Source organism: Microcaecilia unicolor, chromosome 9 (assembly GCF_901765095.1).
Source record: "Microcaecilia unicolor chromosome 9, aMicUni1.1, whole genome shotgun sequence".
Lineage (NCBI taxonomy): Eukaryota > Metazoa > Chordata > Amphibia > Gymnophiona > Siphonopidae > Microcaecilia > Microcaecilia unicolor.
In genome coordinates this window covers 88,608,227-88,631,260 of record NC_044039.1, presented here as the reverse complement: position 1 = coordinate 88,631,260, position 23,034 = coordinate 88,608,227, and the positions used below count along the sequence as shown (strand labels likewise).

The 23,034-nt window shown below is 40.3% G+C and overlaps 1 protein-coding gene across 1 annotated transcript in view; it reads left to right on the top strand.

Moving 5' to 3' along the window:
• Positions 1-5,251: 5,251 nt before the first annotated feature.
• The window catches only part of GPR176 (G protein-coupled receptor 176), a 33,121-nt gene continuing 15,338 nt past the window's right edge, over positions 5,252-23,034 (top strand). Inside the window, exon 1 of the mRNA XM_030213679.1 lies at positions 5,252-5,447. Within this exon, the coding sequence (XP_030069539.1) occupies positions 5,252-5,447 (196 nt within the window). The remainder of the gene's footprint in view (positions 5,448-23,034) is intronic.

The following is a 23,034-nucleotide window of genomic DNA, read 5'->3' as shown; positions in this document are numbered from 1 at the left end:
CAACAATACATCAGATGGATTTGTTACCAAAGTTTACAAAAAGGAGACAGACAAGAACACTTTTCTACACAGCTCCAGCTGTCACCCTACACATTTGAAAGATAGCCTTCCTTTCTCACAAATGCTGAGGATTAGACGTATTTGTTCGGATTTCCACACTTTCAAAATTCAAGCTAACAACCTTATGTCAAATCTACAAGATAGAGGCTATAGTAGATCCATTTTGAAAAAAGCATATCGTAGGGCAAAATACAACAATAGAAGTTTGCTTCTCTCTAAGTAGATGAAACATCAAGATAATGGGAAATTCACTATGGTAATGCAACACAGTGAGCACAGTGAACATCTAGCAACAATGATTAAACAGAGATGGGAAATTATGAAGACCACCAAGCCATTTGAAAATTTAGACTTGCGGGTAGCCTTCTCGAGAACGAGAAACATCAAAGAGATCCTTAGCCCTGCAGACATTAGACCACCAATTTATAAAGACTCAACTAAAATACGCGGTCACTTTAAGTGTGGCCGCTGTCAGATTTGCAGTATCACCACTCAAACTAAACAAATTATGAATCCAAAAACCAAAAAAATTCAAGATCTAATGCATTTCACTAACTGCCTTTCTGATCATGTAGTATACTGTCTGACGTGCCCTTGTAACAAAAATACATAGGGATGACTACGAGACCTCTAAAGGTTAGAATTCTTGAACATCGGTCCAATCTCAGAAGGTCAGCGATTAAAGAACCTATTGTTGAGCATTGTATTCAATTTAAACACAAATTTGAGGATTTACAATGCGTCGCAATTGACTGGATCAAATTGCCACATCGAGGTGGCAACCGCAAGCTAATATTAGCAAGGAAAGAAGCGAAGTGGATTTTTGAATGGGGCACTTTAGAGCCCAATGGGCTAAACAACTCAATTGATTGGTTCAATTTCTACTGACGTTTATACGTCATGATGATGATAGTATTTCAATCAGCTGTTTGAGCGCTAACGCTGAGGCGCCATTTTTGAAAGAGTTTGTGCCTTCAACTCAGTACGTCTGTTCATGGTGTGATTTTCTTTGTGTTTCATATTTTTCAGACAACATTTATGACTACATGCAATTTGTGTTTCAGATTTCAGCATACTAGCACTCCGTTCCTGATGAAGCCGCGTTCTTAGGTGAAACGGTGATCCCCGTCGAACGGAAAAAGACGAGTGCTTGATTTCAGTTCTAAAAGTTAAGTTCTTTTTGCTGATTTGCTGATGTGTGTTTCGGGACAGTAGTGGGACCGGACGATTTAAAAATCATTGCTGTTAGTCAGCCTTATTTTCACTTGAGGCTTATAAATATAGCCCTGTGGTCACAGAGTTTTTTGCCCAATGATAGAAACGCTGCAAGAGCTATGAATTGAATCAAACATAACCTTGCACTAAACCGCAGACATTTTTTGCCAACGGTTTCTGAGGGCTTTTTCTCTGTTAACACCAACACAACACTAATTATTTAGGCTGTAGTGTCTATTTTGTATTTTTTCTAGAGATGAGGGACCCAGGAACACTGGGTATCATCCTATAAGAACCCTAGACTAGGGTCCCAGCACCTTTTGCTCAGAGCTGAGGCAGGAGCTAATCAGCCATCCAGAAGAGAAGCTGCACATCCATCCTCCATCCGCTAGGAGACAGAGAAAATACTGAGGAGTTCAGGCTGCATGATACCCTTAAGGGGCAAAGTACTTGGAACTATTTTCTCTGTCTCCTTCCACTGGTGGATGGATATAACCCATTGGTCTGGAGTGGTCTAGTATTGATGACAAGGAAATGATTTTATTTCTAGATCTACTAGAAATCAATTTTTATTAAAGTTTCCCTCATTTTGCCATGTAAAGATCAAGAGGATTTTTCAAACCACTTTTCTGTATCAGGCTACACAGTTTTGGAATTCTGTTTCTTCTTTTCTCTTAAGAATGTGTGGCTGTCTTCAGTTTAGGAAAGTCCTTTAAGACATTTCTTTTTAAGAAATTTTATTAATTTGTGGTAACAGTTTTGGGGGGATTTTAAAAGTTGATAATTAGAAGAAAATTGCAACAGGTAGAGAATTTCAATAGGAGATTAAATCTTCGAATGTTGAATTTTCCTAGAATACTGGGAGAATCTCCAAAAGACCTGTTCCAGAGATATCTAAAAGAAAATTTAAACTTTCCCCAAGAAGTATTTCCTCCTCTGGATAAAATATATTATATTCCAAGCACGATGAAAAAAGTCGGGACAGAAAATTCTATTGATCTACAAAATGTCACAGCCATTTTGGAGCAAACAATTGAGGAATCACCAGAAAGGGGGACATTGATAATTTCCTTTGTATTTCAACAGGATTTAAATGCAGTTATGCGTCTTTACTTTAAATCTACTAATCGAGAATTTGCAGGTCAAAAGATTTGGCTTTATCCGGATGTGACTAAACCCACACAAGAAAAACGTAAAAAGTTTCTATCTATGAGGTCTAAAGTATTGGAAATGGGGGGTTCTTTCCTCCTGGCTTACCCATGTAAATGTGTCATCAGGTTGAATCAAGCTAAATACATATATTATATGCCTGAACAGCTTCAGACTTTTCTAGACACTAAACAACGATAGAATTAGAATCATAAATGGGACTGACGGTACCATAAAAGTTTCACTAATATGTTTTGATTTTGTATATCTTCACTATTTCCTGCCTCCCCACTATTGAGGTCTAAGGAAGCCAATATTTGTCTTTATTTAGATGATTTGTTGTATTTAATGGCTGTATTACACTTTTGCAGTATGATAATTTCTGTAATAAGTATATAAAAATTAATAAAAATTATGAATCTAAAAGTTGATGTTTGTTCAGTTTTTCTCTGCTGTTACCCACAGTGAACTTTGCAGTGTTTTGCAGATTATAAAGACTATAGTAATAATAATTATTGTTATTTGTACTCAGAACAATCATATAATAAAAATATATTAAATGTCAACAGTCGTGCTGTTTAATTATCTGTATTTCTAATACTAATATCATGTTACTCTAATATTTAGGTTTCAATTTGCATCTCCAAGTTTACCTCATTGATTGAATTTGTTCTTATGATTGATCATTTCAGTATTGTTATGCTTTTAACAAAATTGTAAGTTTTAATTCAAACTGTACCTGCTATGGGTGAATCTCTTCAGTTAATAAATCCCAATAAATAAATAAGGGATAGATATTCAATGTAGTTTAAGCTGGCATGGAGGAGCAGCCTAGTAGTTAGTCCCTGCGAACTTTGATCCTGGGGAATTGAGTTAGATTCCCTCTGGGCACGTCACTTAACCCTCCATTTCCCCAGGTACAAATACCTGTATATGGTAAGTAAACTGCTTTGAATGTCCTTGCAAAAACCACAGAAAGGGGTATATCAAGTCCCATTTCCTTCCCAAGTGGGCAGGAGAGGCTTTTAACAAGAGAAGGAAGTGGCAGTTGAGGGAGAAGTATTTTGCAACTGGTTTTGTGCATCTTCAACTGAGAATTTGTGCAGTAAGAATTAGAGGAGGAGGGACACTGAGGTGAAAGCCTTTCAGCAGACTTTTTGTACATGGAACTCAGTGTTTTGTAATGTAATGCATCATTTCTATTCCACCAACTCCCAATAAAGACCAAAGCAGGTTATACACAAGAAATATTCCGAAAAATACAAAAAAATAAATATCTTTACATTGATAAAAAGGGTTAAGGGTAAGTCCATGTTGAACCCTGAATAATTTTTCTTCTGCTATAATTCTCTCTGGAAAGACAGTATCTTTACTAGAAGCCGTAGGGCTGAATCTTGGTGAGCAACGTGGAAGATTGTACCAGAAGTGGCGTACAAAGGGATATACAGACCATTCAAGTCAGAGACTGACCTACTTATAGAAAAATACATATATTCCATCTGGTCTAATGTCTGAGTACAAAACAACAAAAACAAATAGGAAAAAGGTAAGACGTTATATCTCTTTATCAAGCTTCTTTCTTGCTCATAAACAATGTTCTCAGTGTATGCACTCGTTAAAAAAGCTCTGGAACTCATCATCCCAGTTTCCTACCAAATAAAAGAGCAAACTCCCAAGCTTTATAGGAAATAAAACGTATGCACGATTGCACTGAGCACAACTTTGCAGTACCCTCACCTTGCACTGATATTTCCTGAAGCAGATTTCAGGAATGCTAACCTGTAGATGTTTGTCTTTTTAAAAGCAGTATTCCATCTTTTGGGAGCAATTTTCTCTTTCTTGGCAAGATTGATGCCATATTTCCAATATCTCTCCAAATATTTTCCTGTAATACTTTTCAGTGGCAGTCAAAGATGATACCCTGTTTCTTTTGCTCTATTAACTGCTGTAAAAATTGAGTGTCAGAGAGGAGGAGCATGTGACAGAAAAAAACAGTGCAGGTGATCCTGGATGCAGAAAGTTGCTTTGCTTTGTGCAAGCTAAATCTTTAGAGCTGCAACGTAATATCAATCCTCCCTCTGCTTAGCTGACAGGTCCATAAGTAAGATGGCTACCGGAGCTCTCCCAGGCAGGTCATGTGACGTGAGGGGATCTGAGAGCAGTAGCTGAAATGACATTATTGAGGCAGCGACTCAGATGATACTTCTGCTTTCATCCACAGCTGCCCACAGTGGCCTGACTACTGAAGAGCATCACTTAGGAAAAATCTACATCCTGGCTGCAGAGCTTTCTATTGCAGGAAGGCTGGAGAGAGACCACAGGAAACACACAGCTGCTATTCTGAGGTAGAAAAGAAGATTCTGGTGATTTGAATGAGCTTCCTGCAGTCTGATTTTGTAGAGCTGTGTGGGGGCCAGGAATCGTGCATGGTAGAAGTATATAGCAGGGAACACAATGCCTGGGAATGAGGATGACCTGTTTTCAAATGCCATGTGAGAAAGCCTACAAACCTTAGTGACATCTCAAATGACCCTGTTTTGAGGATGACCTTAGATGCTAAAACATGGAAAACAAGGCACATTCAGCTCCCAGAGGAGGAGGCTGTCCAGTAGGATTGGCTGAAGAAAGTCAGTGAAGTAATGAACCCCAGAGATGAGTCGTTTTCTTTACCTGTTTGCCCCTTCTTCCTATCTATTTACAGTGTAATGACACAGCTGGCTACAAAGACAAGGCTCTTTCCTCATGGAAACATTTCTTAAGTGAGCAGTGAGGCTCCATGCGGGACTTCTGACCAGGCAGCCTGCAGGAACAAGAAAGTGAACTGGACATGGGCTATAATGGGAGCGAAGGTGACTTTAATGAGGTGAAGGCAAGGGCTATAGATATGAGAAATGCATCCAGGTCACAGTTAATGTGGAACAATTCAAGCTTTAACAGGATCAGCCCCCTGGATGATGAGGAGCAAATATATAGGCATTTCACTACTACTGTGCAAATTGTCGTCTTTATTGGTTCTTTGCTTGGTAAGTAAGTGCTGCCAGTATTTATGTTGCTCTTTGTGTTGCTGTGTGTCTGTCTTTTCTAAGTCTGTCTGCTGGATCTGCAGGATGGTTGTGTGTTCCGTATGGGCTGTTCTTCCTTTTTGAATGGGACATAGAGTTTGCAGGTCATCCAGAAAAGGCTGATTCAATTCTGATTTGACCCGCTGCATTCATGGAGATACAGGCCTGCCTTTCCTAGGGAAAAGGGAACTACATTTCCATGCATACAGTGGGACACAACCACAGGCTTGCCGAGATAGAGTGGGATTTATATTTACTGGTTACTGTATTACAGTTCAGACGATCCAGAGACTGCTTTGTGTTTAGTTTCAGATTTCATATTTACTTGGTACAGCACTTATTAAAAGAAATGTCGCTGTTGCAATTGATGGTCAGTCTTATTTCTGCAGCAAAAGTTTTTTTTTAAATTGAAAGTGTTCCAATTTGACCCATTATCAGTGTTGTGTTGTATGCTGTTATGATAGAGTCCAGTGATGTGGAAAAGGTAATGAGTAGATGGGGGAGCTGCTAAACCCTGTGAGATGCACTACCTGAATGTTGCAAGTTTTAATCTCGTGGTGCCTGATTGTGGCATAGGCTTCAGCACTGTGGAGGGTTCTTATGCATGTGGGCACCTTGCTTTCTATTCTCCAGATATTATGCAGCACCTTTAAGGTTCATAAGGGTCAGTGCAACACAGTTAGCATGGTAAGTGTGGCAGGACGGTGCCAAAAGGTGCCGTGTTTATTTGTTATGCCAATCCTGTAGAGCATGGGCATCTCAGCTACACTCCTTCTCCCTTTTCAGCCTCCTTCTCCCACCAGCCCTACATTTAAAAATCGTTTGCAGAACGATGGGAGCATCTCTTTTTGTTGCCACCACTCTGCTTGCCTTCCTTCGGGTAGAAATAAGGAAGTTAAAAGGAGACATGGGAGCCTGAATAAGGAGATAAGACATAAAGGGACTATTGCTGGAGAGGGGATGAAGGACAAGGAAGGAGCTGGGCTAGGGGATGAGAGGCAGAGACAGATAAGCTGGGGAGACAATGAATACAGAGGGTGGAAAGTGGGCAAAAGACTGAAAATAGGAGACTGAGGGAAGAATAAGACATAGGCAAGAAAGTGAGAACTAGGGGGGTAAGCGCAGGAACTATAAAGCTGTTAAATAGGTGAATGATGGAGACTGAAGATTGGAGGGAGGGGAGAAGGAGGAATAAAATCTAGTTAAAGGTAGGTTAAAAAAAGCAGATAAGAGAAATGGAGAAAAAAATAGAACAGAAGGATTAGAGTCACAATCGGGTTTAAGAGAGGAAAGGAAAGGAACTTGATATACTGCCTTTCTGTGGTTTTTGCAACTACATTCAAAGCGGTTTACATAATACATACAGGTACTTATTTGTACCTGGGGCAATGGAGAGTTAAGTAACTTGCCCAGAGTCACAAGGAGCTGTAGTGGGAATCAAACCCACTCCCCCGGGATCAAAGTTTGATTCACTAACCACTAGGCTACTCCACTCAAAAAGATGGACAGTGAAGAAGTAGAAAATGGAAAATAGATCCTGGAAAAGGACTTTGGAAAAATAATCAATGAAAGGATGTAGTAAAGAGAGACCAGGACCAACCCAAGTGGAAAAACAAAATGGTCAGAACATAAAGGTACAAAGAAAGTGATGTTTAATATTGAAAGAAATAAGAGAGCTTTGAAAATATGGATATCTTTTATTTTGCTCTTACAGGAAAAGACAAATTCATGTTTTTTTTTTTCTCAGCATTCTGCTGCACAGGCTAGTTTCTTGGGTTTTCAATTTCATTGTATGTCTAGATATTTGTTTCTAATCTTCTCATTTTTTATTTTATTATTTTTTTAACTAGGCAACTCTGTGTTTTCCTTTTGTAACAAGAGAATTATTTTTTTTTAACATGTTGATTCTGTATGCTTTCCAGTTGAAGTTATTCTGGTCTTCTGTTTGCAGTGCTGACTTTGTTATGTAGGGTTAGTGCAATTTGAGTGTCTGTTTCCAAGGTTTTGTTACTTCTCACAGTCTGGTTGTGGAGGGAGTTTGTGTTGCTCTCACTGATGTGACACCCAAGTTTGAACAGAATGGTTTTTTGTCATTCTACTTCTATCTGTTGCTGGGAGTTTTACGGGTTGATTTGCGAATGGGGGCAATTCTTTATATCTGGGTGCCACAATTTGAGTGCCAATTCTATAGCAACATCTGTGCATCAAGATGCCATTAGAAAATATTAGATTAATTAAGTCAGCATTGATATGCCTATATGAAAGTGTAAACAATTATGCCAGGTTTATGGCAGGCATAACCATTCAGGCTTAAATATGGCATTTTAGCACATAACCAATAATCTGTAAATTGCATATGTAACAGGGAGTCCAGTCCACGTGTACACCCCTTACACTTACGTGCTAACCAACTCTTGCATGTAAATTATTGTTATTCCGGACGTGAGCCCTTGAGCCCAGGCTGAGACCCAGTATAGGATTTAGGCTAAGGCCTAGGGTGGACTGAACAGGCTCTATGCACTACCTCAGCCACCAAACTCCGCACACTCACAACAGCCACCAGGCACCACCAGATAGGGGAAGATAGAGCATTCAGGCGGGCCTCATGGCTAATCGGGAACCCACTCATGCAGAGACCAAACAAGCGGGCCTCATGGCCGACCAGGAACCAACTCTGGGATGGGGGAAAGAATAACAAGGGTTACACACGGAACTGGGCCAAAAGCAGCGCACACAGTGCAGAGTAGTGTCACAAAGGGAAGAGTGAGAGACAGAAGCCTCTAAAGGAATACATGACTGTGCCACAGGCGAACAAGAAGACAGGAAGCCCCAGAAGGAACCACTCTAGGCTTATACTACACAGCCCTCAAGGAAAAAGAAAACCAATTATAGGAATGCACTCTGGCTGAACCATTCAGCACACAAGGGAACTAGGCTGACCTACAGCATACACCAATACAGGGAGTCCCCACAAGGGAATTTGCTGGGCTGACTAAACAGCATATAACTGGGAAAGGGAGAACTACATAAGGAATACACACTAGGCTGAACCATTCAGCACACAAGGGAACTAGGCCGTACCTACAGCATACAAAAATACAGGAAGTCCATGCAAGGGAATACACTGGGCTGACTAAACAGCATACAAAAGGGAATGGGAGAACTACCTAAGGAATATACAAAGCTGGCCCCACAACCCCCAAGGGAAAAAGGGAACTGCTAAAGGGAAAAAACAGGGTAGAGCACTCAGCAGACAAGACACAGGAAGCTGCCTTGACACACACAGATCAGAAAAGGAACGCTGCTCCCATACACAGGAGACAGCTACAGCAAACAAAGAGAACTAAAACAAACAAACAAGAGCAGACTACAAGGACAGGGGGAGGTAGAACCACAGGGGGCAGAGCAGAAGCTCAGCACAACAAAGGGAAAGAGGGAGAGAAATTTAACCAAACAAACTAAAATGACTCAAGGCACAGGCTTACCCCAGACAGCACTACCTTAGAGAAGGAGAAAGCAAACCAGGTGTGGGGAGTGAGGCAATCAGGCTCATGCTGGGAGAACCCAGCACACACACATACACACAGAAAGCAAGCACGAGGAGTGAGACTAGACTCCACCATACACACACAAGCGACCAAGCGCAGACTGGCTTCAGCAAGCAATCAGACCAATCAAACGCCAAAGCAATAATTGCAGGGGAAAGGCAGGCTTAAATGGATCAGGCTACTGATGTCTGCTGGTTTAGCCCCTGACAAGCCAATCAGGAGTGAGTCCCAAACCTTCTCCTACCTATCCAGCAGAATCATAACAATTATAGAATAACACTTTAGTGCTTATGCATGTTAAGTGTGAATTATATGTGTGTAAGTGCTAGTATTCTCTAACATGCACAGATGGGACTAGATTCTGTATAAGGCGCATGAAAATTCCGTGCAGAAAATAATACACCTAGGCATATTCTATAAAGTAGGCCTAAATCTAGTCGTACTTTATAGAATACGCCTAAATTTCTTGGCGGATTATAGAATATAATGAGCACCCATCTACTACTACTACTACTACTACTAATACTACAAATCATTTCTATAGCGCTACCAGTCGTACGCATCGCTTCACAATTGAACATGAAGAAAAGACAGTCCCTGCTCAAAAGAGCTTACAATCTAAATCAGGACAGACAGACAGGACTAAATTTAGACATGGGCAGTTACGCCAAGTAAAACTCAGTGTAAATGCAGACGCTTAAAATAGGCGTGGACCGGGTTTACTCTATACCAATGCACATAGATTTGTAAAATACCCATGACCCGCCCATTCCACCCCATGGCCATGCCCCCTTTTCAACGATGCAACTTAGAGTTTATGCACCTCACATTATAGACATTTGTACACGTAAATTCTAATTAATGCCAATTAGTGTCAATAATTGCTTGTTAATTGACAATTATCAGCACAGATTGGCTGGTTAACTAGTTAAATTGTGCGCACAAATCCATAATACGACCGGATTTCTGTATGCAACTTAATTTGCAATATATGGAATCTGGGGATGGCGCCTAACCTTAGGCACACTGTTATAGAATAGGGGAGTGTAGATTTACATAAACTGAGTAAATATAAATAGGTGTGGGAACTTGGGAACAGAAGTTGGAACTGGGAGAGAAACTTGTGTCTCCCCCCCCCACCTATGTGGAAAGACTAGGGTTCTTTAGCTTGGATAAGAGACAACTGAGGGGAGATATGATAGAGGTCTATAAAATACTGAGTGGAGTGGAGCGTGTAGACATGAATCACTTGTTTACTCTTTCCAAAAATACTAGGAATAGGAGGCATGCAATGAAGCTAATAAGTAGTAAATTTAAAACAAATCAGAGAAAATATTTCTTCAAGTAATGTGTAATTAAACTCTAAAATTGCTTGCCAGAGAAAACAGCTTAGCAGGGTTTAAAAAAAGGTTTGTTTAATTCCCTAACAGAAAAGTTCATAAGTTATTATGATGGGCTTGGGAATATCTAGTGCTAATTTCTAGGATAAGCAGCATAAAATCTGTTTTACTGTTCTGGGATTTAATTGATTGGAAACAGGATACTGGGATTGATGGACCTTTAGTCTGTCCCAGTTATGGCAACGCTTATGTTCTTTTGTTCTTAGGTGTTCTTCAAATTTGGAGGCAAGTATAAAAAGTGAGTATACAGATAGGCTAGGGACTTTCCTCCACAGGAGTCCAGAGATGTAGAAAGTGTGGGAAATGGGTGCATGCCAAGGGGTCCAGTGACAAGTTTAATATTCTTCCACCAGAGGCCAAGAAAAAGAACAGAAAGGGCAAAGAGTGAGGTCTTTCTCTAAGAGAGGAGATTGAGGGTTTATGCCAAAACCTAGCTTAGCACCACAGGGCAAGGTGTAATGAGTTGGTATCAGAAGTAAGGATCCCCTGCAGAGAAGGAGAGTGAAGAGGAAGTGGGAGAGAGGAATGGAGCAGAGGAACAGAAGAGTTCATGTGGATGACCCAGTGTGTGTGAGAGGAGGTGGGATCTAAGTCCTTGGTGGATCTTGCTAACTTTGAACAAGGAGTGTAGTGTGACTTTGAGATGGAGAGTCCTTAAGGGAGACTGAGGAGGGGCTGTTTGTGAGTACTCACTGCACAGGGACGAAGAGGTGACAGGAGGTCCAGTGGAGGTCTGAGAAGCAGAGACAAAGGAAAGGGCAGTACTAGTCCCTATAAAGAGCATCACAGAGGAAAAATGCCAGAGAGAAAGAGGAAACCCAAGAACTGTGGGCAAGTTAGACATTTTTTATTTTCATTTAACTCTTTTCTTTTAGACTATATGTCTAATTATTTTTATTGGCCTTATTTTGTATATTTCATTTTTCTGGGTCAAGCCCATGAAATGGGTATTCTGATTTGTAAACAGCTACCAGTTTCCTTTCGTGTGAGTTGCTTTCTCCTGCACAGAGATTGTGGAAAGTACCTTAAGCCACCCACTGGGGACCCTTTACCCAGGGCCAGCTTAAGGAATGAACCAGGTGAGGCACTGGTTCAAGGTACTAAAGTTCAAGAGAGCCAAAAGCCTGCCTCACTGGCTTACTCTTCACAGCAGTGAGAGCATGTTGCTTTGCTCTTGCCACTGTACTCTCCTCCCTGAGCTGCTACCAGCGCTGTTGCAGGTAGAAATGCAAGTCTAGGTTCTTCCTGTTCTCACAAGAAACAGGAAGTACCTACTTTTTGGGTTAAACCTGCAGCAGTGCAGACAGCAGCACAGAGAATAGAGCAAATTGGCAAAAGCCAAGCCACACACTCAAGGATAGGATAAGAAGCTGATATGAGGAGGGCAGAGTTGGCTGGGGGAAAGCTGACTGGAAGGGAGATGATTCTTGGGAGGGGGGGGGGGAGAACGGCTGGCGCTGAAGGTAAGGGGGCTAATGCTAAGGGGCTGGGATTGGAAGGTTGAGGCTCAAACTGGAAGGGCAATGCTAGAGGTCTTGAAGTGAAAGGGAGCTTATGCTAGGTGACTGGGGGAGGCTTGACTTGAAAGGAGCTAATGCAAGGGGGCTGGGGAGGCTGAGATTATAAGGGGCTAATGCTGGGAGGGCTTAAACTGGAAAGGAGGCTGAAGTTAAGGGCTAGGGAGGCTAGGATTGTAAAGGGTTAATTTTGGGGGCCTCAGAAGAGGCTGGGAGCTAAAGCTTGAGGGGCTGGGGCTGGGGCTGTGACAAGGAGCCTGATGCAGGGGAGAGGAAAGAAGAAAGGGACAGATGCTGGGGTGAAGAGAGGGAGACTGAAGACTGGAGGCAGAAAATGAAGAAGGTAAAGAGAGATGAGAGAAATGGAGAAAAAAAGTGAAACCCAAGGATCAATATCAGAGATGGAACCGGAAGGGGAGATGACGAACCAGAAAATGGAAATGATATTTTGGAAAAGGAGAAAACCAACAAGAGGCAGAGGTAAAGAGAAACCAGGACCAACTCAGCTGGAAAAATAGAATGATCAGACAACACAAATATCAAAAAAAGTATTTTCAGTTTTGGAGAATGAATATATGAGTTTTGAAAATGTGGATTTCTTTATATTTTGTTCTGTAAATGAGGATACATATATTTTTTCTTCAGTGTTCCTGTGCTCACAGTGTCTTAGTTATTTGGGTTTTATAGTTATTTGTTTTGTCTGCATATGTATTTCAAATTTGCAGTGGTTATTTACATAGGAGCCAACTTTTCAAAATTATTGGGGGTGCTAAACCCAGTGGAAATAACCCTTCCCTGGACACATAGAAGGAATTTTCTCAATATTGGGGGTGCTCAAGCACCCACAGAGTCGGCTCCTATGGTTATTTATATTTTTTTCATCTGTAACCACAGTGGGGGATTCTGTTAACACATAAGCTCTGTTAGGAATCTCTAGCAGTCCAGCTTGACTCCTCATATGTAGGGTTGGTGCAGTTTGAGTTTTTAGACTTGGTGCTGGTATGGTATGATAAGCATCCGGAGTTTAGTGTGCTTCACACCAAGAGAGTGGAGAGTTTGTATTGCTGTTACTGAAGTGACATCAAAATTTGAACAGTATATTTTTTTAATGTTGATTTATAAAGTGCAACATCCTTCTCCTTCTTGGCAGTCATTGTTGTGGGTGTTTATTGGTTGGTCTTGGAATGTTCCCTGTGAATGAATAATTATATTGTATATGGTTTACATTTTTAAAAATATGTTAGAATGGTATTATAATAATAGTTTCACTGGGTGGCTGAAACTGGCTGAGACTAGAATATAATCAAAAATAGCTAATCGAAAGAGAACTCAGTAACTAATTGGAGCTGAGTTTGTATTTCCACTTCAGAAGCTGACTAATACCTTGTGCTGCATGCTGTCTTCTTATTGGCTGTGTTTGGAGCTCACTGGGTACTGATGCTGGATTCACAAAACTGGACATGAGCAATTGCATTAGCTATAGGGCTGGCGTAGTGCTTGCACCTTAAATGTAAGTGCATTTTTGGCTATTAGCACTAGTATTCTGTAAAGAAAGGTAGGTGCCTATTTTTCTTTATGGAATATGCTCAAAATAGGTTTATGTACCCTGTTATAGAATTACCTTCATAATGGAGATACTGCATACAAATGGATCTCATCCATATTAAGGGTCCTTTTACTAAGGTGTGCTGAAAAATGACCTGCGGTAGAGTAGGCGCGGGTTGTGGGCATGCGCAGAATCATTTTTCAGTGTACCTGTAAAAAAGGCCTTTTTTAAATTTTTTCCCGAAAATGGACCTGCGGCAAAATGAAAATTGCCATGCGTCCATTTTGGGTTTGAGACCTTACTGCCAGCCATTGACCTAGTGGTAAAGTCTTATGCGGTAACGGGTGGTAATAACCTACGCGCCCCAAGTGGCATTTGGCGTGCATCCGATATATGTGGCAGAAAATAAAAATTATTTTTCGGATGCACGTATCGGACATGAGCCAAAAATGAAATTACCACAAGAGCCACACAGTAGCCATGCGGTATCTCCATTTTGGCACACATTGGGCGTGCATAGACGCTTGCACAGCTTAGTAAAAGGGCCCCTAATTTTGGAAATCTTTAAAAAAAACTAGCCTTTGAGGACCAGATTTGGGAGCTCCTGTCTTTAAAGAGAGGAAAAAGATTTTGTGGGTTGAGGCATGGAAGAAATTAGCTAATCAGGCATCCAAAAAGCTCAGCCCTGTCTGTATCACTAAGTCATAAGTGAGGGAGGGAAGTAAATAGGACAATGAAGAGCTAGAACATGAAAAGAACTTGAAAGAAATCAACAAGAGAAATTTGTAGAAAGAGATCAGGGCCAGCATTTTTGGAAAAATAAAATGGTCACACAACAAAGGTACAAAAATGTATTTTTAATATTTAGAGAATGATATATCAGCTTTAAAAATATGGATTCTTTGTATTTTGTTCTGTATAGGAGAAATTGCGTACTGGTCTAGGCTAGGTGAGGTGACAATGTTTCAATAGCCAGCTAAACCATTCCCAAGTAAAAACTTTACCAGCAGATTCTCAATTCTTAATCCAACTCTTCTTTAATATAACAATCATAGTAAACAAAGAAAATGAACTTACAGTTCAGTTGCTTGGAAAGAATTGTTGCCTTCTGCAAAATAGAGTCCATGTCCAGCGACCTTAAAGGCAAGGAGATAGCCAGAACCTCAGCCCAACTGAGAGGAAAAGCTGTAATACTCAAAGGGGAAAGTGTGGGAATAAAGACCTGGGAAAATGCCCTGGAAAATGGTGAAGAGTTTTGATAGAATCACAGTAGATTAAGGAGGCATCAACCCCTATAACAGCTTCTGATCACAAAGGTATACTAGGAAGGCTGGGACTTTCTCACACAGCCACCAGGGGCAAAGAGGGAGGGCTGGCCCTAGCTCTGTACTAAGAGCCAATATGGAAAGCTCACAAGGAGTCAATCACAGCATACTGCAAACTATAGGGATAGCAGCCCTAGTACACATGCTATCTAAACACGGACAATGCAATTGAATACAGATAATACTCTTACTAAATATATATTACAATGCTTCCTGCTTCCATGAATATGGGGGCAGAACAAATTGCAATTCTGTTTCTCTTTCTTCAGTGTTCCACTGTTCACAATCTGCTTTCTTGGGTTTTCCATTTTATAATTTTCTATGTATTTGTTTATAATTTGTAGTGTTATTTTTTTTCACTAGGTCATAAGAACATAAGAGTAGCTATACTATGTCAGACCAATGGTCCGTCTAGCCCAGTATCCTGTTTCCAACAGTGTTCAAGCCAGGTCACAAGTACCTGGCAGAAACCTGAATCATGGCAACATTCCATGCTACCAATCTCAGGGCAAGCAGTTACTTCTCCTTGTCTGTCTCAATAGCAGACTATGGACTTTTCCTCCAGAAACTTGTCCAAACCTTTTTTTAAACCCAGATATGCTAACTGCTGTTACTACATCATCTGGCAAAGAGTTCCAGAGCTTAACTATTCATTGAGTGAAAAAATATTTCCTCCTATTTGTTTTAAATGTATTTCTATGTAACTTCCTTGAGTGTCCCCTAGTCTTTGTACTTTTGGAATGAGTAAAAAATTGATTTACTTCTGCTCTTTCTTCATCACTCAGGATTTTGTAGACCTCAATTATATCTCCCCTCATCTTTCTCTTTTCCAAGCTGAAGAGCCCTAACCTCTTTAGCCTTTCCTCATACAAGAGTTCCATCCCCTTAATCATTTTGGTCGCTCTTCTTTGAACCTTTTCTAATTCCGCTATGTCTTTTTTGAGATACGGTGACCAGAACTGAACGCAATACTCAAGGTAAGGTCCCACCATGGACCGATAAAGAGGCAATATAGTATTTTTGGTCTTATTCACCATCCCTTTGCTAATAATTCCTAGCATCCTGTTTGCTTTTTTGGCCGCCGCCACACACTGAGCAGAAGAATTCAAAATGGTCTGTGTTTTGTTCGTGTAACCACACTGAAGGATTCTTTTAACATGTAGATTCTGTATAGGAATCTGTAGCAGTCTGGCTTGTTCCCTTTTTCCAACTGCAGATGAACTGATGTTCTTGAATAATTGCAGTGCTGATTTTTCATAGATAGGGTTAGTGCATTTGAGTTCTTGGACTTGTGGTGGTATGGTATGGTAAAGTTCTGAATATCTGTTTGCAAAGTTTTATGTTACTTCTCACAGTGTCTCACTGAAATGATACAAGAGTTTGAATATAATGTTTTTGTTTGTTCTGCTCTGTTCTTAATGTTGGGAGTTTTAATATTTGATTTGGGAATGTCCCATGTGGATGAATAATGATGAACTGGGAGTGGTCCTTACTCCTCCTCTCCCCCCTCCCCCCCCAAATGAGCATTCTGCTGCCTCTAGGCCCAAGAGAGTTGTTCTTGTAGCAGGAGCAGCAGTAAATAGTGCTACAGCTCTGGCTGGGCCTGCAAAAGTGAGTCAGTTGATCCATGGCCTGGGAAAAGAGAGACCTGTGCAGTGAATGTAAAGCTGGTACAGCCCTGATAGAAGAAAATTATTCTAATTAGACCGGCAGCTTTTAACAAGGAATAAAAGTGAATATAGTCAGTTGTCAGAGGATTGTATCCTGAGCTGAAAAGTGACAGAATGTAAATCACTGTTCTTTTCTTAAAATGCGCTGGCTGTCACTGAAACTCTTGCCATATTTATCAACTGCTGTAGAACTGAGAAGTAATTTTGTTATGAATTTTACTTCATTTGATTATGCCTTAGAATAGGGTCAAGTTAGGGATTTAATTTAACTGTAAATGTGAATGGGTAAATTCTTAACAAGTTTCCAGGTTTATTTTTCCTTGAAATGCCGCTAACCGTAAAGAACTTCATAGCGGTTTACAAATACCACAACAATTGTAAGATAACAGCAGTTAGAATGATAACAGTAAGCACAAATAATATTAATAAAAAGAAAGGGAACGATAGTTAAGTATACATTCTTTTGAAGTTGGGAAGCAAAGGAGAGTAAATGTGCATTTTGCAGCCTCCAAATGGCCCATCATGCCTTCTCACAAACGCCTTATGTCACAGTCCCATAGATGTCACTGAAAAGAAATGTTTTAAACCTTTTCTTGAATGTAGAAAAGGAGGGTTCTAATTGTAGAAAGCAAAGATGCAGTCTCAGATAGTATCCAAGCCAATTTGACAATAAGTTTGTACAACCAGATGGTTTTGTTGCATAGGGTGAAATAATCTTGAGGTGGAAGAGGGTATCAACAACCAAGATAAAAAGACCAGAAGACTAACATAATCAGTTTTCTGAATCAGAGTTAGGAGTTTGAATGTTATTCTATCATTGATGGGAAGCCGGTGATCTTTCTGCAAAAGTGGCATATCACAATCTCATTTCTTGGCTTCATTGCTCAGCTTGACAGCAGTGTTCTGTCTCAATTGTAGCCGTTGAATGTCTAGAAGTTAAATACCCTTAAATAGGGAATTGCAATTGTCAAGATCTGTGAGTTCTAAAGAGTTAATATTAGTATTCACAGTGTCTTTTGAGACATCAGTGAGGTAATGGAGCAAATAATTTTCAGTCTGAAAAAAACATTTTTTGGATAAGTAGGAAATATATTCTTTGAATGAGAAATCAGAGTCAAAAAGACACCTAAGATTTTCAGTGATGTACTGAAAAGTACTGGAAGAACAAAACTCCATACTTGGCAGTGAAACACAAACAAAACAGTGGAGGCGACAAAAAGACCAATCAATGATCCATAAAGGTCTATGATGAATGTCTTCAAAAAAACTCGAACTACTCTCTTAATGGCTCACAGAAGTACTTTGAGTGTCTCCAAACAACTCAAGCAATTTGACACAGGCCATGTTTCTGCTGACTGGCCTTCATCAAGAGTCTACCTCAAAGATTATAAATATAAAAATGCATATATACCAAAGCAGTACATACTTGAAGGCCACTAAAGTCGTTGCCACTAACACTTTGGCCCTAAGGGCCGCGTCACTTCTAGCTTGAACATCCAATCTATAGTGATGGACAAAAGAATGCATGGATTTCCAGAATGTTGCTTTGCAAATTTCATGAGGTGGAGCTAAGGAATGCTCTACCCAAGAAGCAGGTTGATCCCTTATAAAATGAGCTGTGTAAACATACAGATCTGGATGACCATGGAGAATATATGCAGAAGTAATGTTCTCTTAACCCACTGAGGAGTTGTCACTTTTGATGCTGCTTTGCCTTTATGGGGTCCACCAAAAAGAATAAAGAGCTCATCTGATTTCCGTATTGTCTCTATACACTTCAGGCACTTATGTCCTACATCCAATTTGTGCATTTTTAAGATCCTGAAAATTAGGTAAAGAGAGAGTCTGATTAACATGGAAGGATGACACCACTTTGGGAAGGAAGGATGGACCTGTCAAAGCACAACTTTTTCCTTGCTAAAGAACAAAAAAGGTTCTCCACAGGACAAGACCTGTAATTCACCTAGCTGAACAAATAGCTACAAGAAAAACAGTCTTGAGTGATATTTTTTAAGGTTGTGGAATCCAGAGGTTCCCAGGGAGGATTGATAAATTTAACCTACAGAACAAAATGCACCATGTCTGGATGTGATGCCAAGCTCTTTCCTTTCCCAAGACCTCTAAAGCAGGACATACGTAGTAGCTAGTTGTACCTTCAAAGAGGTCAATGCCAGCCCTTTGTCCAAACTATCTTGCAAGAAGTCCATAATATCTGGAACAGAAGAATGCAGGGGAATAACACATTTATCTTCACACCAATTAAATTCTCCCAACCCTTATGCATGCTAACGAAGTAGAACTTTTTCTAGAATGTAACGAGGGAGCTATCCCCATACTTGAATAATCTTTCTTCTTTAACTTCGCTCTCTCAAGAGCAAATTCTTAAGACAAAATTGAGATGTGCCCAGCATGCCAATAGGGTCTTGAACCAACAGACACTCTCTGCATGCCTGAGATAGAGAATCTTTTATTTTCAGATGCATAATATTTTCATTTATTTATTTTATTTATTTATTAGAATTTATTTACCACCTTTTTCAAGGAACTCATTCAAGACAGTGTACAGCAAGAATAAGTCAAATATAAACAATAAACAATTACAGCAATAAAAATATTCAAATAACAGTAGAAAGTATGACATATATGCTACGTTACAATGAGGAGCATTTTCAATATAACGTCTAAGTCCAAAATTCAAGTGGGGATTATAGCCATTTTTAAAACAGAAAAGTCTGTCTTTTTTTTTTTCCAAAAATGGCTATTTGCTAGATGTTTTTGTGCTCTGTGCATTTATCTTTTTGGTCCATTAAAAAATTTTAAAAAAACCTTCCATGTGAAAACACACCAAATCAAGCCATTGGGATGTAGAAAGAACAAGTATTCTTAGTAGACTGGCCACACTGACATCCCAGTAGAGCATCCTAGGGAGCACTGCAGTGGACTTCAAATAAATGCTCCCATGTGCTCAACTCACCACTGCTCCCTTATCTTGTCTGCTAAGCCACCCAAAAACCACTAACCCCAACTGTACACCACTACAATAGCCCTTATAGGTGAAAGACGGCAACTATATGTGGGTACAGTGGGTTTCTGCTGAGTTTTGGAGGGCTCACAATTTCCACCACAAGTGTAACAGGTAGAGAGGAAGGTATGGGCCTGGGTCCACCTGTCTACAGTGGACTGCACCTACCACTAGACTACACCAGGGATCTGTATGCTGCTGTAATGGACCTGAGTATTACATCTGAGGCTGTCATAGAGGCTGGTGAGTGCTATCTTTATTCACATTTTTTGGGGGTGGGAGGGAGGGAGTCAGTGACCACTAAAAGTGTAAGGGGAGGTCATCTCTGATTCCCTCCAGTGGTCATCTGGTCATTTAGGGCACCTTTTTGTGCCTTATTTGTTATAAAAATAGGTCTAGCACACAACATCTTAGTTTTAGTCCTGGATGGTTTGGTTTTGTTCCATTATGGCAGAAAAACATCCAAGTGTTAGGAATGCCCAGATCCCGCCCTTAACACATCCCTGGCATGCCCACACTTCTGAAGGACTTCATAGAAAAACGTCTAAAAATTGATTTTGAAAATACCAATTTAGATGTTTTTGTGAGAAAAACGTCCAAATGCAGATTTATGCCACTTTTTTGGACGTTTTTCTCTTTTGAAAATGAGTCCCAATGTCAACACAATATGCAGTAAAATATTTTAATAGACAGCATAGGGTGTAAACAAAGATGCCTCTCATACTAGGGTCTTCTTGGCCAATCCAGAGCAATGAACGCTATTAAACTCCAATGCTTCTCTGTCCTTTGAATGACTCTGCCTATGTGCAGCCACAATGGAGATTAATACAGAAGGCTCAACAGCAGCCCTTGTTGTATTAAAACCTCTGTTCCTTTTGACTTCCAGTCCTTTCTCCAGCTGAAAAGGGTGGAACATTTGCATTCTGGGCTGTTGCCATCAGGTAAATGATTGAATAACTCCAATGGTGTACCACTTCCACGAAACCATCCTGCACTAAACTCTGTTCTCCTGGATGTATGGAGTTCCTGGTAAGATAGTTTGCCCAGATAATTTGTGTCCTGGCCACATGTGCCACCAAAATATCTTCCAGATTCTTGTCTGCTCATAAAATAAGAACATTGCCATACTGGGACAGACCGAAGGTCCATCAAGCCCAGTATCCTGTTTCCAGTAGAGGCCCGTTCAGGTCACAAGTACCTGGCAAGCTCCCAGAACAGTAAAACAGATTTTATGCTGCTTATCCTAGAAATAAGCAGTGGATTTTCCCATGTCCGTATTAATAATGTATAGACTTAGATTGTAAGCCCTCCAGGGACAGGGAAATACCCAGTGTACCTGAATGCAACTCACCTTGAACTACTACTGAAAAGGATGTGAGCAAAATCCAAAAAAATAAATAATGGCTTATGGACTTTTCTTTTAGAAAGTTACCCAAACCTTTTTTAAACCCTGCTAAGCTAACTGCTTTTACCACTTTCTCTGGCAACAAAATACAGTTTAATTACATGTTCAGTGAAGAAATAATTTCTCTGGTTTGTTTTAAATTTAACACTTAGTAGCTTCATTGCATGCCACCTAGTCCTAGTATTTTTGGACAGAGTAAACAAGTGATTCACATCTACCCATTCCACTCCACTCATTATTTTATGGTCCTCTATCATATCTCCCCTCAGCTGTCTCTTCTCCAAGCTGAAGAGTCCTATCTGCTTTAACCTTTCATCATAGGGAAGTTGTCCCATCCCATTTATCATTTTTATTCCATCTACATCTGCACCTCTTCTTCTACTTGAAGATTTCTTGTTCCTCCATGTTTGTTGACATAGGGTTCTGCTGTTGTGCTATTTGTTGTGAAGTAGCTGATGAAACTTCAAGAGAGCTAAGTGGATCACCTGTGCTTCCACACAGTTGCTTGACCACTGATCTTCCACTGATGACCATTGACAATGTGCCTCCCAACCTATGAGACTTGCATCTGTCATCACAAGGATCCAATTTGGGAATTTCCAAACTCTTTCCTTTGGACAGATTATTGCTGCATAGCTACCAGTCAAGACTCTACCTTATCTGTGGTGCTAGTGGTAGTGCAAGGTACAACTCTTGACTCTGTGGAGACTATAAAGAGAGAAGAGACCTCTGTAAAGGTCTCATGTACTCATGTGCATCCTAGCCCATGGCACCAACTCTAAGCTTGCAGCCATTGATTGCAATGCTTGAAGGCAGTGCCAAACCATTGGTTTGCAAAGAGTGATAAGGTTTTTGATCTGAGATTGTAACTTTTCCCTTCTCACTACAGGAAGAAACACTTTGCCATGGAGAGCGTGAACTTTGCTCCAACTATTCCAACATTTGGGATGGGGTATGGTTGCTCTTGGAGCAATTGACACCATTCTGACTCTTATAAGAAGAGCCCAACTCGCTGTGGGACTTTTGCTTTTTTGGAACAACTTCGTTCTTATTAACCAGTTGTCTAAATAAGATGGACCAAAATTCCCTCTTTGTGTAAAGTGGTTGCCACTACCACTATCACCTTTGTAAGCATACATGGTGCCATGGCCAGGCCAAAAGGTAGAGCACAAAACTGGAAATGCTGTCTCATGACTGCAAACCTCTGGTAATGTTGATGAGACTTTCCTTTTGGGGTTGTGTAGATAAGCTTCTGTTATATCTAAAAAAGTAAGAAATTCTTCTTGTTGCATGGCCACAATCATTTTCCATTAAGTTTTCATTCGAAAACGTGGAACCCTGAAAAATTTGTTGACCAGTTCGACATTGAAAATTGGATGGAAATTGCCTTCTTTCATTGGAACTACAAAACAAATGAATAAGGTCTTGTTCTATCTTCTGGATGTGGAGCTAAAACCACTGCTTCTAACTGAAATAACCTGAAAAAAAGGTCTGTTGGACTGCCGCTACTTTTAAGCAAGAATGGCAGAGCAATTCTAGAAATGCCTTGGGGAAAAGATTAGCAAATCCAGATCATAACCATCCTGAACAACTTCTAGTAACCAAAGATTGTGGTTGTTTGGGCCCACTTCTGGTAAAAGGATTTTAGTCAACCTTCTATTAAAGACCCTAGAGAGCCATAAACTGCATCTGTGCTGAACAAATCCCCTTAGGCAAATGAACTTTCAAACAGTAGTAAGATGGATAAGATCTTATTGTCAACATTGATGAGGGAGATGGGGCGGTAGAAATCCGGAAGGGTAGGGGGCCTACCAGGTTTGGGGATAAGTGTAATTAAGGCTGCATTAGAGTGCTCTGGAAATGCTCCCTCAGCAATGACATCCATATAACATGATAACAAAGGATCACAAACCTGGGGTAACATGAGTTTATAAAATTTGAGTGTATACCAATCTGGACCAGGGGCAGTGTGGCATTTCAAGCCTTTAACAGCTTTTTAGATTTTTTTTTGCCTGAATAGGTGCATTAAGGTGCTGCAAGATGTCCAAGGAGAACCTCAGGAGACACACATCTTCCAAATATTCCAGCAAATTGAGGTCCCACTCCCATTGGCAT